This window comes from Phyllostomus hastatus, unplaced genomic scaffold, assembly GCF_019186645.2.
Source record: "Phyllostomus hastatus isolate PE091 unplaced genomic scaffold, TTU_PhHast_1.1 phas_scaffold_60, whole genome shotgun sequence".
Classification (NCBI taxonomy): Eukaryota; Metazoa; Chordata; class Mammalia; order Chiroptera; family Phyllostomidae; genus Phyllostomus; species Phyllostomus hastatus.
The window spans coordinates 17,744,099-17,762,018 of record NW_025334038.1 but is presented as its reverse complement, the minus strand read 5'-3'; the positions used below and the strand labels follow the sequence as shown (position 1 = coordinate 17,762,018).

The 17,920-nt window shown below is 39.3% G+C and overlaps 1 protein-coding gene across 1 annotated transcript in view; it reads left to right on the top strand.

The window, feature by feature from the left end:
• The first annotated feature begins 576 nt into the window (after positions 1–576).
• TSBP1 (testis expressed basic protein 1) overlaps positions 577–17,920 on the top strand; it is a 29,217-nt gene continuing 11,873 nt past the window's right edge. The window contains exons 1-2 of the mRNA XM_045825917.1: positions 577–583; positions 1,063–1,827. Coding sequence (XP_045681873.1) covers positions 577–583; positions 1,063–1,827 — 772 coding nt within the window. The remainder of the gene's footprint in view (positions 584–1,062; positions 1,828–17,920) is intronic.

The following is a 17,920-nucleotide window of genomic DNA, read 5'->3' as shown; positions in this document are numbered from 1 at the left end:
AGCCCTGGATTGTGTGGCTCAGTGGTTTGAGCACCGGTCTTCGAATTAAAGTGTCGGTCGGTTCCTGGTCAGGGCAGTTGCCTGGGTTGCAGGCCAGGTCCGCAGTTGGAGGCATGAAAGAGGCAACCAGTCAATGTTTCTCTGCACATAGATGTTTCTCTCCCTCTCTTTCTCCTTTCTTTCCCCTCTCTCTAAAATTATGAATAAAATCTTTTTAAAAATAAAAATAGGAGAAGCTAGCTAACAAATTCAAATTTATTAGGTAACACAGAAATAAGACATAGCAGAACAGATGTACCTATACAAGACAAAAGGGACCTGAAATTTTTATAAAGTAAGTTAGCAGATATTGCAAGAAACAGTCTGGTAGTGGTTAAAGCTGAACTCTGGAGTCTATCAGGTTCAAATCCAAGTTTCACCACCTGCTATTATGACCATATTCACATTTATTTAAACTTTCTGTGCCTCAGTTTTTTCATCTGTAAAATGGGGAGGAAAACAGTACTTACCCTATATGGTCATTATGAGGATTAAACGAGTTAATACATGTAAATTGCTCAGAATAGCGAGTACCTGATGTGTGGTAAGCACTTAATAAATATCAGCTAGAACTATTACTTCTTCTGTATAATGAGATGTGCTTTTATTCAATATGAAAAATATATTTTGAGCTTTCTTTTTCTATTTTAAGAAACAATATTTCTTCTTTCCACAATTTTTTCTAAAAATAAGTTTTATTTCCTTTCAGAATACATCCTTCTCTAGCTATTAAGCATTATTCATTAGCTATAACATACTGAACAAATGTCACCTCATTTATACTACATTTTACCTTTTCTTTCATTAATCATCCAATTTATTGAAAAAAATCTGGAATGTTATCAATACTTAATATAATTTTATGTGTAGTGTTCCACCATTTTATATTTTCAGCAAAAACTAAAGTCTATAAATTTTAAGGCAAAAAAAAAAAAGAAACCAGTATCTGGGGGAAAGTAGAAATAAAGAGAAAGTACTTATCTGAATTGTGCACTTCTGCTGTGTGTTCAGTTATATTTCCAGGTTACATGGATGGAGAACTTGCAAAAATATCAGGTCCCAGAGCCCCGATTCTAAAACGTGGAGGCACTTCAAAGCCTAAGGGTAGCCAAGAAGAAAACAAGGAAGCACTAAAGAAGGAAATCTTATTCACAGATTCTGATAAGTCATTGATGCATGCAGCAAAAGGCATTGAGTTGGAGAAAGACAAGATGGGAATGAAGGCCAAGGTAAAGGAGAGTGACATGGAAATGCCAAAAAGACAGGAAGCTCAAGTAGAAGAGAGTGAGTCCAAAATACCACAAGGACAAGAACCTCAAGTAAAGGACAGTGAGGCTGGAAAACCACAAGGACAAGAATCTCAAGTAAAAGAGAGTGAGTCCAAAATACCACAAGGACAAGAACCTCAAGTAAAGGACAGTGAGGCTGGAAAACCACAAGGACAAGAATCTCAAGTAAAAGAGAGTGAGCCCAAAATACCACAAGGACAAGAACCTCAAGTAAAGGACAGTGAGGCTGGAAAACCACAAGGACAAGAATCTCAAGTAAAAGAGGGTGAATCCAAAATACCACAAGGACAGGAACCTCAAGTAAAGGACAGTGAGGCTGGAAAACCACAAGGACAAGAATCTCAAGTAGAAAACAAGAATTCTGAAGATAAAGGAAACCAGGACAAAGAAAAGGGAGATGCAGGAAAGAATGAAGATGCAAAAGAAAATGAAGCCAAAAAGAAGACAAGTGGTGGAAAAAAAGTCAAAGCTAAAGGAAAGAAAGAACCACAAGCCAAGGGTAAAAAAACAGAAGCTTCAAAAGAGGGGCAAGGCAAGGAAAAGAAAGAAGTACAACAAAAAGAGAAAGAGTAAAGACAAATAAAAGCCCATAAGACAAATGATTGTTATGGTTCCCATCCTCCAGATACAAGTAATATCCCAAGCACTGCTTAACTGGATTGTAATTATAGAATTCTTTTAATCTCTACATCTGCAGAGTTTCTACTTTTTAGAAGTTTCACCATTTTTAGATCTCTCAGCCACAAACCTCAGTTTCCATCCATCTGTGTTATAAGTTGATATTTATATTACTTAGTCAAAATGACTGGAAACTTTCTAAAATAAAACATTTTGATTAAATAGAAGTATAATAAATTTTTAACAAACATCATATCTCTGTAATATATAACTTTTCATGGTGGGCCAACAACTTTTTCATGATAGGCCTAATGTTCTAGCAATAAGGAGTATACAGAAAAATTATAAATCAGAGTCCCTGGAATCAAATAGTTTGTAACATACAGGGGTCCAGCACAAATAATGTCCTTATTTATTACATAAAAATCTTTTATTACAAAATCATAAGCATGTAATACTGTAACATAACAATATCACACTCACACATACCATATGACATTTTAAGTGAATTGTTCCAATTGCTATCCATCTCATGCGAGACATTCACATAACCTACCAACCATACTCAGTGGTGCTACTTCTGCCAGACCCTGTATATAGTGATATGACAATTTTTGAAAAAATAAAATGTAAGTGTCAAAATGTAGTTTAGATGGACAGAGTATAATAAAAGTTAGCAACCTCTTGGAATAAGAAGGTAAAGGGGTTACCTTCATGGGGAAGGGAATGGTGATATGTGACATGTCTCAAAGATGGATAAGATGTCACTATGCTCATGATGTAGAAAGAGCAGAAGAAAGGCAAAGGGAGTGAGGACTGCTGTGCTGTGCTCTAGGGGAAATGTGGAACTGAATTGTTGCAGCAGGCTCATGAGAAGTATTCTGGGGTATAATTTTGAAAAGGCGGGTTAGAAGAAGATTCTGAAAGGATTTGAAAAACAAACCTGGAATTTGTATTATATTCATCAGGCAACTGGAAGCTTTCTGGGGTATTTGTGAAAGAGAATAAAGTGAATATGGTTGCATTACTAAAAACATTAATTTTGTGATTGTGCAAAATAGATTAAAAAGGAGAAACTTCATAAGTAGTAAATATAGTTAGGAGGTGCTTGGAACAGTAAGTGATGGAAAGAGAATAAATAGAAGGATTAGATAAATTTTTCAATGAAGAATCACTACTACATAATGACTTACTACATAAGATAAGGGAAAGAAAAATTGCTGACTCAACTTTTGAAACTGGGTGACAGAAAATCAATAACAAACTAGGAACTAGTTTGTGGGACAGGGAAGGAACAACAAATTGTTGAGTTTGAAGGGACAAATAATAATACTTATTTGGGAGAGATCTGGAGTCAGTCCAATAGAGGTAACAAATGAAGCCATAAGAGGAAGGAACTCCCCAAAGGAGCAAGTACAGAGCTAGCAGAAGCGGAGATAGTACAGGTGCAAGAACTAAACCTGTGTTATATAATAGGTTGAAGAAAATTAACTAAGATAGGAAGATACAGGGAAAACCTGTATAATGAATGAGTTTCAAAAACAAATGGTGATTAGAGGATAGCCAAGACTTCAAGAAGAATAAGGACTGAAAGAGACCATTATAGTTGCTATTGGAAATAGCTGATTAATTTGTAAAGAGCACTTTTCAAAGATTCGTTGTAGCTAGGACAGACTCCTAGGTAGCTAGAAGGGAAGTTTATGCAGGCAGAAAATAGAAACACAGATAAGCAGTTGCAAAATGTGTTTTCCAATAAAGTCAATTTTAGTATGCTTTAAAAGCATAGAATTTTATTTTTATACTACTCACTCAGTGTTGGATTAGCCCATACTCTGAACATTATATTCGGTTCTGTCATGGGATGTTGATAAACTAGAGTACCTTTAGAACAGGCAGATTATAATGGTAAGGGGACCCAAATCATCCCAAGAGAGCAGGAAGTTCCAATTTCACCTGCAGGAGAAAAACATACAAGGAGACAATAAGAATTATTTTCAAATATATGAAGTTTCATCATGGATTATAATACTTAGTGTGGCCACAAGGAAATAACACCCATGAATGAAATGTTCAAGGTAACGCCTTTTTGTCTCAACATAAGGGGAAGTGGGATGTCTGGGGGAATTGAAGACTGTATGATCTTTGGCCTGGAATGTTGCAAAGGAGATTCTTAGAAATCAACTGAGTAGATGGAATAAATTTTTCTTTTTTTTTATTGTTATTCAATTATAGTTGTCCCTATTTTTCCCCCAATACTCTCCCCTGCCCGGCCCTGCCCTGCCTACCCCGATCTCCTACATTCAACCCTCCACCCTCACTGTTGTCTTTGTCCGTGGGTCCTTTATACATTTTCCTTGACTTGACCCTTCCCTTTCTTTCCCCTGTTACCCTCCCATCTGGTCACTATCAATTTGTTCTTTATTTCCATGTCTCTGCTTCTAATTTACTTGCTTTTTTGTTCTGTTGAGTAGGTTCCACTTATAAGTGAGATAACATGGTATTTGTCTTTCACCTCCTGGCTGATTTCACTTAGCATAATATTTTCCCATTTCATCCATGCTGTCACAAAGGGTATGAGTGCAGGTAGTTTTTGTTTTGGGGTTTTTTAATTGATTTTAAGAGAGAGGGGGAAATGAATTTTTTAAACATTGATTTGTTTTATTTATTTATGCATTCATTGGTTGCTTTTTGTATGTGCCTTGACTGGGGATCAAACCCATAACATTGGTGTATAGGGACAATGCTCTAACCAACTGGGCTACCTGATCACATCCTGGAATAGATTATCTTAATGGTTCCTTCCAAATATGAGTCTATAACTCAGAGTATAAAATTGTTTTGGATTACCTAGATGTCTTCCAAGGAACATTTTCAAACTAATCAAATATGCTAGAGTTGTTTAGAGAGGTTTGACAGAGAGAGAGAGAGAGAGAAAGAGAGACAGAGAGAGACAGCTCATACTCTAGTCCCTGCCCAAAGTGTAAAATCTTTCATAAATGGGTCATTCTACCTAAACTCAAGCTGAATTGAGCAATTCCACAGCTTCTGGCACAATCCAAACCACTGTGTAAATTCCTACCATGTGCTCATAACCCAGCCACAAGTGTAGAAGCCTAACTTAATTTTAGAAGTCACCAAGGCCTCAGGCTTTCTTCTTTTTTGGGTGGGGGGGGGGGGGGCGGAGGATAGGCTTTCAATGAACCACATAGATTTAGAAAAACTAAATTCAAAAAAACCATTTAATCCATTTACATTTAAGGTTATTATTGATAGGTACTTATTCATTGTCATTTTACCCCCTTTGCACCTGTGTTCCTCTCTTTCTCTTTTTCTTCCTCTTCTTTAAGCAGTCCCTTTAGTATATCTTGCAATGCTGGTTTGGTGGAGGTATATTTTTTAGTCTTCTTTTGTCTGAGAAACTTCTTATTTCACCCTCCATTTTAATTAGAGCTTTCCTGGGTAGAGTAGTCTTGGTTTCAAGCCTTTGCTTTTCATTGCTTGGAATATTTCTCCCTATTCCCTTCTGGCTTGTAGTGTTTCTGTTGAGATATCAGCTGCTGGTCTTATCAGGACTCCCTTGCATGTTACTTCCTATTTCTCCCTTGCTGCCTTTAAGATTCTATCTTTGTCTTTGAAATTTGGCATTTTAATTATGCTGTGTCTTGGAATAGTCCTCTTTGAGTTCATCTTGATTAGGACCCTCTGTGCTTCCTGAACTTGCATGGCTTTTTCCCTCTCCAGGTTAGGGAAGCTTTCTGTCATTATTTTTTCTTTTTCTTCTTTTTTTAATATATTTTATTGATTATGCTGTTACAGTTGTCCCATTTCCCCACTTCACCCCCCTCCACCCTGTACACCCTCTCCCACCCACTTCCCCCGCCTTTAGTTCATGTCCATGTGTCACACTTATAAGTTCTTTAGCTTCTACATTTCTCATACTATTCTTGCCCTCCCCCTGTCTATTTTCTACCTACCATCTATGCTACTTATTCTCTGTACCTTTTCCCCCTCTCTCCTCCTCCCACTCCCCTGTTGCCAGCCCTCCATGTGATCTCCATTTCTGTGGTTCTGTTCCTGTTCTAGTTGTTTGCTTAGTTTCTTTTGGTTTTGCTTTAGGTGTGGTCATTAATAATTGTGAGTTTGCTGTCTTACTATACATTTTTTTTATCTTCTTTTCTTAGATAAGTCCCTTTAACATTTCATAAAATAAGGGCTTGGTGATGATGAACTCCTTTAACTTGACCTTATCTGAGAAGCACTTTATCTGCCCTTCCATTCTAAATGAAAGCTTTGCTGGATAGAGTAATCTGGGATATAGGTCCTTGTCTTTCATGACTTGGGATACTTCTTTCCAGCCCCTTCTTGCTTGTAAGGTCTCTTTTGAGAAATCAGCTGACAGTCTGATGGGAACTCCTTTGTAGGTGACTGTCCCCTTATCTCTTGCTGCTTCTAGGATTCTCTCTTCATTTTTACCTTGGATAATGTAATTATGATGTGCCTTGGTGTGTTTCTTCTTGGGTCCAACTTCTTTGGGACTCTGAGTTTCCTGGACTTCCTGGAAATCTATTTCCTTTGCCAGAATGGGGAAGTTCTCCTTTATTATTTGTTCAAATATGTTTTCAATCTGTTGCTCTTCCTCTTACCCTGCTGGTACCCCTATAATTCGGGTGTTGGATTGTTTAAAGATGTCCTGGAGGTTCCTAAGCTTCTCCTCATTGTTGTTGTTGTTGTTGTTTTTGGAATTCTTATTTCTCCATTCTTTCCTGTTTGTTTCTTTTTTCCTTCTGGTCCCCTCTATTGTTTTGAGTCCCAGTTTCCTTCCCATCACTATTGGTTCCCTGCACATTTTCCTTCATTTCTTTTATGGTAACCTGCATTTGTTCATCTAATTTGTGACCAAAATCAGCCAATTCTGTGAGCTTCCTGATCACCAGTGTTTTGAACTGTGCATCTGATAGGTTAGCTATCTCTTGGTTGCTCAGAAGGATGAGTTCTGGGGCACTGATTTGTTCTTCTGTTTGAGCCACCTCTCTCTCTCTTTTTTTTTGGGGGGTGGGGGGGGGGTCTGGTCACTCCTGTTACCGTGAAGGGCAGAGCCTTAGGTGTTCACCAGGGCTGGGCACCCCAGTTGCTAGATTGTGATGTTGTATGTGAGGGTGGGGTCGAGAGGGAATAATGGCAGTAGCTCTGTTCTCCGTGGGACCTCAGTCCCTTCCCTGGGATCCTGGGTTGTGTGCTCTGCCCTGCTCTACACTTGTGCCTCACTGGGTCTGCCAGCTGCCACTTGCATACTCAGGGTCCACCTGCTGCGATCTTGTGCACCCCAGATGCCTTACGCACTCCCAGTTGTCTTACGTGCCCAATTCTCCCTGTTCTCCGCGCCAAGACCCATGCCTGGCTGCTCGTCTCCACCCCTCCTACCGGTCTAGATAAATGGGTCTATTTCAACTTCTTGGCTGTCCGACTTCCATTCAGATAAATTTTCTATCAGTTCTAGGTGTTATTCTACCTCTAAATTGTTGTTGTTCCAATCTTGGTTGTGCATGGAGGTACGGTGTGTCCACCTATGCCTCCATCTTGGCCAGAAGTCTCTCTTTCTGTCATTATTTTTTCAAACAGGCTTTCTATCCCTTGCTCCTTCTCTTCTCCTTCTGGTATTCCTATGATTCAAATGTTGTTGCATATCATGTGTTCCTGAAATTCCCTTAAGTTTTCTTTTTTTTTTTTTTTTTAGTTTTTTTGCTCCATCTAGGTATTTTTTTTTCTGCCTTGTCTTCCAGCTCATTAATTTGGTCCTCTACTTCATCCAGTCAGCTTGTAATTCATTCTAGTGTATTTTTTAATTTTAGATATTATATTCTTTTCTTCCTGGTTCTTGTTTATAGTTTCTGTTTCTTTTTTCATGCTGTTGTAGTTACCATTCAGTTCTCTGTAGTTGACACTGAGTTCCTTGAGCATTCTTATAACCACTCTTTTGAATTCTATATCTGATCATTTTCTTGCCTCCATTTATTTCATTTAGCTCTTTTACTGGGGAATCTTCTATTCCCTTTGCTTGTGGGTTCTTTCTTTGTCTCCCCATTTTAGATGACTCTTTTTGTTTGTTTCTGCCATTCCAGATGCTCTGCTTTTCCAGCTGTCTTTGTAGATGACCTTCTGTGGTAGGGGTTCTGTGGGACTCAGTGGTGCAGTCTCTTTGATCTCCTTGTCTGGATGCTCTAGGGTTTCCCTTTCCTTTGTTTGGGTGGGCTCTCTTATTGTACTTGGGCTTTACCTGTTGGTGGCTCCTTTGTTGGTGGGTTCTCCCCTCTAGCATGTTTACTGGTATTCACAACTCCCAAGTTGTCTTGTGTATTATTGTTCCAGTGTTGGTTAACAAAGCAGTATTACCAGACAACCAAACCTATAACAGCAAAAATAACAACTCTGCCACATCAGCAATCTCAACTGCAATTGAACTAAAAGTAATAAAGGTGAAGAGAGATTGCAGATATTATAAGATCTGACAAATGGAATATGAGATGACTAAAACAAGGGAAAATGGTGTGTGTTAAGAGGGAGGATAATTGATGAGAATTGGGATAGAACTGAGGTGAAGAAATGGAGAGAACAAAATTTACCACTTAAGTAAAACATAAAAAGATGATGGGAACAATGGGGTAAGAAGGAAGCATATGCTATGAGGTTTAAAGTAAAACTGAAAGCGTACTGGACCAATGGGAGCAAAACTGCAGAAAAACCACAACTGGCTCAATAACAATGACCACCAAATGAAGTTTAACCAAAGGTAGAATGAGGATAAAAATGTTGAAGAGAAGTGAAAAGTGATTATGAGATGACTACAGTAAAGAAAAATGATTTTGAGAGAATGGGGAAGCCTACTAATAAAAGTAAAAAGTAAAGCCCAGTTTGAGAGAAAATGAAAAAAGGAGGAGAGAGAAAACAATGAAGTAAAATTCCTCACTCAACTGATCAGGGACAGGGAAAAGGTGAAATGGAGTAAGACAGCAGGAGAGTATTCAATGGGATTTAAAGTACAAATAAGTACTGAACAAGTAGGAGTTCCTTTGGAGAAGTACAGCAATGACTGTGATATTCCATCCAACTGGCCACTGTTTATAAAAGGGGTAAAAGAAATAAGACTCTTATTAGAAGGGAAAAAGAATGTGAGCTGACTTAAGAAAGAAGAGCACTTATACAAGGTTAGATGGAAGAGAAATAGTGAGAGTAAGGGATAGAAACTTGGCATAGTGTGAGAGAAAATAAAGTTAACCACAACAGTAATAAAGCTCAGGAAGATGGTGAGATGGATTAAGACCAGGGGTGAGTGTTGTGTGGGATTTGGAATAACAGCAGTATGATAAGAAATGTATAATCTGAATAAAAAGAATAAAAAGTAAATGACCAAGATTATTTGGAATATGAGTGAAGTGAAAGAAGAAATATTAAAATGCTATATGAAAAGGAGAATTTAAAAAAACAAACCAAACAATAAAAACAAATAAAACAAAATAAACTATTTAGATAGAAATAAGAGAAATTTTTTAAAAGCATGCAAGTTCTGAAGGAGCAAAGTGAAATCTGTCCCAGCTGTTGGTGTTTGCCTTCTGACTTCTTTCTGGATCCACCTCCACTTTTCTCACAGCTCCAGATCTTATTGTCTTACTCTTAAGAAAAGAGAAAAAGAGCCTCCTGCTGACTTTAAACCTAACACGCCAGTTTTGCAGGTCTTCCCAGACCCTGCAGGCAGAGGGGGGCTGGGCTGTTTTTTTTTTCTTTCCTGTGGTTCTGCAAGGATGGGGGCTCAGTCTGGGCTACAATAATCACAGGTGCCAGGTTTCCAGCCCAGGCCCTCAGGGCACTTGTGCTGCCCTCACTCTCAACTCTGTATATTTACACCAGGCCAGTGCCAATAGTCCACCTTGTTTTGTAACCCTTTGATCAGTCCATGAGGTGCACTAAGTAGGAGCAAATTGCACTCACATGCCTCCCACTTTGCTGGCCTGGCCACCACACATGCAGTCCCTACATAGCAGCTCAGTTCTCCTTTTGAGAAAAGTCCCGTTGGGTGCCTTCTGCTACTCCTAACAAGCACCCAGGTTTCCACCCAGTCCAACTCTCTGAGCAGTCCAGAGTCTGGGTCATGGCCAGTCATAGCTTTTCTCTTCTCCCAGCTTCAGGTGTCACCCAGCTCCTCAATTTTTCTGGTTCTGTCGCAGCCAGTGACTGCTGCCCCAGACAGGATGCACCATGGGCTGTGTGTCACTTACTGTCTTTTTATCCCCCCAGCGACTTTTTCATCCAGGTATCTCCTGACACAGTTCTGGGACTTTCCTGCTCTAGGAGGGGAGGGAGCCTCTAGGTTTCTATCACTGGCCTGGCTCTCCTCCAATGCTCCCTCAGCAGCCATGGTCTCCAGTGCAAGGCCCAGGGACCTTCCCCTCTGCCTCTGTAGAAACTCTTTATCCATTCTCTAGTCTTTCTTCCACAACCCATCCCATGGGTTTTTCATTTTCCTTTACTGTTGCTATGTGATTATGCATGTTTCTTTGAAAGAATTGTCTTAATCGAACTTTGAAGGACTTAATGCTCATTTCTTTTCTTTATTCATTATGCTCGTAGGTTATTTATTAATGATGCTTTAAAAACAGTAATTTTCTATAATTAACAAAGAGTGCAAGGAGAGGAAATTTTTCCTTTGGAATGTTTTAATGATTTATTGACAACAAAAGGTCATTCGGTACTGAAATAAAAAGTCAAAACTAGAAACAGCAGCAAGGAACAGGGAAAAGGAAAGAGACATAGGAAAATAAGAAGAAAAAGAGATGGGCTGTATTGTGTAACACAACAATTGATGAGAAAGACTCAATGTGATGGCCTGAGTGGGAGCGTAAAGGCCAGGCATGAGAAAAAGCCTTCCCCAACCTATCTGCAGCCTGCCCACTGGGGATAGAGAATGTGCTTCTCAGAGCTACACTTAACTCAAAGTACTGTATTCTTACCCCAAGACATTTTCTGAATGACTTACAGGGTATGGATAATTCATGTCAGTTTTATTTCTGTTGTTTCCCTGCAAAGATTATATGATTATTAAACTAAAAAAAAGTCCAATGTATTGCTTTTATCCACTTTTCATCCCCCTTTGGTAAGTTCCTTGTCTCCTTTTCAATTTCATTTCTATAAATGTTTCATGTGATCAGCTCTGAATCTTTTCATGTAGAGCTGGGCAAGACCTTGGGATTCATGCATTCATTGTATGTTGCTTCCACACATCTCTTGCTTTATTGCTGTGTATGGCTCCTAGGCTTCTCACCTTAATAGAAAGTTCAAGAAACGGCTTATCCACATATCCCTAACCCACCTATACATGTCCATCTAATTGGTGTCATTTTAAAACCAGACATTCTCAAACCGAAAATGGGTCAGTTATTAGGGTTTCATAGTCAAAGTAGGACATAGCAGCACCCCCTCTGTGCTCCCTTTTCTCTCATTTATCTTTCCAAAGTTGGTATTTTCCCTAGGAAAGAATGTGGGTGAGACTGACATAATACTAGCAATCCCTATAAAAACATGGCTTAACTATTCTGCATCCCCAACTTTGATTGTTTAATCAACAGAGAAAGTCATTAGAGTTGAATAACATTGAATAAACTCCTGTTGACCCAGTTCATTAAAATCCAGGATAGCTCACTCTACCTCAAAGTCATTAGATCAGTAGCAGAGGATCACTTCTCATTGGTTTATTTATTCCTAATTCCCGGGGATGGGGATGATGGTGAGTAGGTAAGGGGAAAAAATTTACTGGACTGTTTGACTAAGGAAACAAAGCACACACTAGGAATCAAAACAAGGTATATGCTAAGAATGCAGTTTTTTATAATCAAGTCTTTTTATTTTTTTTAATTTCAACTATACTTGACATTCAATATTATGTTTGTGTCAGGTGTGCAGTACAGTGGTAGACATTTATTTAACTTGCAAAGTGATTCTCCAATAAGTCTAGTATCTACTTGGCACTATACAATGTTATTAAAATATTATTGACAATATTATCTATGCTATACTTTGCATCCCTGTGACTATTTTTTAGCTGCCAGCTTATACTTCATAATCTCTTCACCTTTCTCATCCATTCCCCTAAACCCCTCCCTTCCAGAACAATTTGTTTTTTTTCTCTGCATCTATGAGCTGGTTTCTATTTTGATTGTTCATTTATTTTGCTTTCTCAGATTGCATACATAAATGAGATCATGTGGTATTTGTCTTTCTCTGTCTGACTTATTTCACTTAGCATAATACCCTCTAGGTCCACCCATATTGTCATAAATGGTAAGATTTCATTCTTTTCATGGCCAAGTAATATTCCATTGTGTATATATACATCTTTATACATTTGTCTATCAATGGGCACTTAGGTTACTTTCATATATTGGCTATTGCAAATAATGCTTCAGTGAACATAGGAATGCATATATCTTTTCATGTTACTGTTTGGATTTCTTTGGCTAAGAAAATGGGGATTGCTGGGTCATATGGTAGTTCTATTTTTAATTTTTTGAATCTCTTGTCTGACATAATTATTAGTATCCAGACTTTTATTTTTCATATTCATTTGCATGAAATATCTTTTTCCATCCCTTTACTTCAGTCTGTGTGTCCTTTGATCTGAAGTAGGTCTCTTGTAGGCAGCATAAGTATGAGTTTTGTTTTCTTATCCATTCAGCCACCTTGTCTTTTGATTGAATCATTTAATCATTTATATTTAAAGTTATTATTGATAGGTATGTTGTTACTGCCATTTTTATTATTCATTTTTTATCTTTATTTTTGTTCCTCTTAAAGTCCATTGAACATATCTTATAATACTGATCTGGTGGTGATGAACTCCTTTAGCTTTTCCTTGTCTGGGAAGCTCTTTATTTCTCTTTCAATTTTAAATGATAGCTTTGCTCATTAGAGTAATCTTGATTGTAGGATTTGCTTTTCCTCACTTTCAATATTTCATGTCAAGCCCTTCTGGCCTGCAAGGTTTCTGTTGAGAAATCAGCTGACACTCTTATGGGAGTTTCTTTGTAGGTAACTCTTTCTCTTGCTGCTTTTAAGATTCTCCCTTTGTCTTTGACTTGTGGAATTTTAAGTATGATGTGTCTTAGTGTGGGTTTCTTTAGGTTCATCTTCCTTGGAATTCTCTGAGCTTCCTGGACTTGTGTGTCTATTTCCTTTGACAGGTTATGAAAGTTTTCTGTCATTATATCTTCAAATAGGTTTTCAACCTCTTGTTCTTTGTCTTCTTCTGGGACCTCTACAATGTGAATTTGTAGTGCTTCATGTTGTCCCAGAGGTCCTTTAAACCATCCTGATTTTTTATGCTATTTTTTTTGTTTTCGCTGCTCCAGTTGGATGTTTTCTGCTAACTTGTCTTCCAAATTGCTGATTCCATCCTCTGCTTCATCTAATCTGATGTTGATTTCCTCTAATTTATTCTTCATCTCAGTTGTTGTATTCCTCATTTATCACTGGTCCTTTTTATGGTTTCTATCTCTTTGTGTAAGTTCTCACTGAATTCATTTATTCTTCCCCTAAGTTCATTGAGCATCTTTATAACCAGTGTTTTGAACTCTGTATCTGAAAGATTGTTTGCCTCTATTTTGTTCAGTTCTTTTTCTGTAGTTTTGTCCCAATGAAGTTTCTTTGTCTCTTCATTTTGATTGTCTTTCTATGTTTGTTTCTATGTATCAAGTATATCTTCTTTGTCCCACAGTCTTGGTAGGGTGACTTTATGTAGTAGGTGTCCTACAGGGCCCAGTGGCACAGAATCCCAGGTCACCTGAGCCAGATGCTCCAGGAGTGTCCCTTTGTGAGGACTGTGTGTGCTCTTTTGTTGTAGTTGAGTCTTGATTGCTGTTTGCATGGTAGTGGGTGGGATTTACCCTCAGGCTGACTGGCAGTGAGGAATGGCAGTGACTACAGCAGATGAGCTGCTATACAGAGGCTGATCACATGAAGCAGGATTTGTTTGGCAGGGCTCCTGTGCCTGCTGAGTCTTCCCTTTGGGTATGTTGTTTATGGAGCTGTTTGGGTGGTTCTCTGGTGTGATCTGAAGCCAGCCACCAGGTGTTTGGTTCTGAAATGTCATGGGAGGGCTCCAGTATCAACCAAGGTCAGCCACTGCCTGTGTCCAGTCAGGGGTCACCTTGTAGGAGCTACAAAGTGATCAATGATTGTAAGCTGACTGTGTTTGGTTTGGGGGTACCTTGAAGAGGCTATGCTAGGAACTAAGGCCAGCTGCCACTAGTCCTGGGCTTGGAGCCACTTGGCAAGAGGTACAGGGCACACCAAAGCTGGCTGATGCACTTTTGGGGGTTGTGACCCTTTGGGAGATTTCAGAAAAGTATGCAACATGGGCAAAATATGGCCATTCATGTGGAAATGCTGCTGAAAGAGGTTCAGGTAGGTGTGCTAGTTGGTCAGGTTCAGAGAATCATCTGGGTAGGGCATGTGGTGTTAGCCATGTTAATGGATTTGATGCCCATTGAGCCTGAAGGCTGGATGAGTGGAGGGCTCAACAAAGAAACAATGGCACCTGCTAGTGCTTTTGCCTGGGAGAGGCCTGCCCCTTCAGCATTCACCCTAAAGCCAGACATTTCAGTTCTTCCTTGTATATCCCTGATACCTTTCAAGCTGCTGTCCCTTTGCTGGAGCTCAGGGCACATGTTTGTGAGCCAGTAAGTCTGTACTCAGGCACTCTAAGAGGATGCCTGGGTCTACAGAAACACTCTCTCTCACCCAGGCAGAATCCCTACTGGTTGTCATAGTGATTCATATCACATGTACTCTGACAACAAAGCCACATGTTGTGGAGACTCCTCTCCATGGTACTGGTGCTCCAGGCTGATGAGCCTGGTTTGAGGCTGGCATTCCTTGCTCCTCAGATGGGACCTCCACAACCATGATGTCCCTCCCAATTCTTAACCACCACACATAGGTACAGGATCAACCTGTTTTGCACTTCTGCCCCTCCTACCAGTCTCAATGTAGATTAATCTTTTTTTTTAGATTTTATTTATTTATTTTTTAGAGAGGGAAGGAAGGGAGGGGAGAGAGAGAGAGAGAGAGAGAGAGAGAGAGAGAGAAAGAGAGACATCAATGTGCAGTTGCTGGGGGTTCTGGCCTGCAACCCAGGAATATACCCTGGCTGGGAATCAAACCTGGGACACTTTGGTTCCCAGCCCACACTCAATCCACTGAGCTATGCCAGCCAGGGCTTGGATTAATCTTTATATTTTTAGTTTGGAAGTTTTTTTCAGCTTGTCTTCAGGTGGTTTGAAAAGAGTGATCATTCTATAACTTGGTTGTAACTTTGATGTGGTCATGGGAAGAGGTGAGTGCAGTGTTTATTTACTCAACTATCTTGACCAGAAGTTCCCAGGCCCTGTAACCAAGTTTTATTAACTAATTTATTACAAATGAAACAAAGTTATCCCAGTTAGTAAGCTAGTCCTTGCCTATAAACATTTCTCATTTTTTCCAAGTGATATATCAAAATTGTAACTTTAGAAAATCCCATAGGATTACTGACAAACATTTCAAAAAATAAGAGTTACAGACAGCTAAATAAAAGATATAAGTCCTGGAATTGATTATAAGTCAAAACCCTTCTTACCTTATCATGGTTGCTTTTTTATTCATCTGTTTTCCCAGCAGACATTACACAGGAACCACATCCACTTTATTCACCATTGAATTCCCCACATCCAGGAAGCTGCCTGATTCATATCACATGTCCTCTAACAACAAAGATAGTAGCCTCCATTAACTGATAACCTACTAGGTGTCAAGCATTCTATTTATCATATCTTTCTTAAAATGATTCTTTGGTATAAGTAATGTTATTATCTCTAAATTTCAGATAAGGAAACTGAGCACATATACATAGGTTTAAATTGTTCATTGTAGTTTTTCTTATAATAATAAAAATTTTATAAGCAATCAAATTTCCAATAATATGGGAATGAGTAAATAAGTTACAATGAGTCCATACCATGGAATTTTGTATATTCAGCAACAAGTTATGTATTTGAAATTTTTTTAATTATAGGGGGAAATGTCCACAATGACAATGTGACCTTGGGAAATTTACTTAATCTTTCTAAGATTCAAATGATCTGAAGACTCTCAAAGGTTAAAATTAGTCCATTTGGGGATAGGGATTTGTGAGATAAAATGAAATTAGTATAAAACAGAAATATAAATAGGTTTACTTTTTTTTTTGAAGTCCTATTATATTCTAGTCACTCTACTGGGTTCTGGGAAACAACTTCTGAGTCTCATAGAAACCCTGTAACGGACAGTGATGCATACATCATATAACACAGCTCTGAGTGAGAGGTGCTTTCACAGCAGACATGCACTTACATTACTAGAGTACAGAAACTAAGCCAGTTTATTGAGATAGAGGAGGGTATGGGCACAGAGAAGAACAGGTAAAGAATACATAGGGGTGGCATTTGAGTTGAGCCTCACATAAAAACTTCATGTGAAAAAGAATGGGGTAAAACTCTTTCAAGCACAGAAAACTTTCCGTATAAAAACAGCAAGGTGTATGGTGGTTTCTAAAAACATAAGCAATTCCAAGCATCCATCCTAAAAATAGAGAATAATACTGTTATGGTCAGTTAATAATGTACTTTCTAAGTCATGCACAAGCCTAATTCTGCATATAATGTCTATATATAATGTCTGCATGCAGACGTATATAATTCTAAAGACAATAGTTTACATCAGCAAAATAGTGGAATAAGAGGTTCCCAGCTCACTTCCTTAACACAAATGACTACCTGGAAGCCACCCATGAATAAAAAGTGTCTTTGTGGAGCTTTGGGATCCATATAGGAGGTTGCAAAATCCTGGTAAATCACAAAATTGAGGAAAGCTGCTGCTTTGAAAAAGCAGACCCAGTACCTGGTAGCAGTCTTGCCAAACATGGTTCTATCTACAGATCAAAAGCGGTCCCAACCCTCCAAACAGATCCAGGACTTCTTTGTTGTGGCCCAGCATTCATCCCCATCTTCCGAGAGACCTGAGGGGAATCACACCAGCCCACACTGGTATGAACTGCACACCTGCCACATATCTGACTGAAGATTGCAAAGCTACCCTGTGATCTGAATTTAGCCCTGCTCTACCACTAGTCAGGAGTCAGTCCTGCCTGCACAAGGATCCAAGAGGCACCACGCCCATTTATACTGCCAGTAACAGCCTCACTGACCTTGGTCCTGACTGGATCCTGAAGCATCCCTGTGACTCAGACTCGGACTTAGCAATGTTCTTAACCCGACCTTCCCAGACACCCAGGAACCCCATTCAGGGTTCTGGTATCAGGACTGCCACCCTCAGTTCCAGCTGTGGACTGAAACATCTGTAGGACTCAGTTCCAGCCCCACTTTGCCACAATCCAGTGGATGATCTGACCGACCAGGCAAGGTACAGGATGTCCAAGCCTCTGGTTGCAGGCTACAGAACTTGATACTGACTAGAGGCCCTGAGGCATCCCTGTGACCTTACCCAACCCTGCTCTACTGTTGATCTGGAGGCAATGTTTCCAACACAGGTACCTATCCAAAGACCCAGTTCAACCCAAACCCATCAACATTCCAAGTATCAGGCATGCTGCTAGCAGATGCAGAAATGGCCCTGTGACTTGTCTGCAGTCCTACCCCAATACAGTTCTAGAAGCAGTCCCATCTATCTGGAGATCCAGGAGAGACCATACCCACTCATATTCCCACATTAGGCCTGTTGACTACAAACCCAATTGTAGACATGGCAACAGTCATGTGACTCAGCTCTATTACCACTTAACTGAGAGAACAGAGGCAGTCCCATCACTCTGAAAACATGGTAGAAGATCTTTACCAGCTAAAACTTGTCTAAAAAGACAGACTAACATGTTGGCTCCTTCAAATGCATAGTAA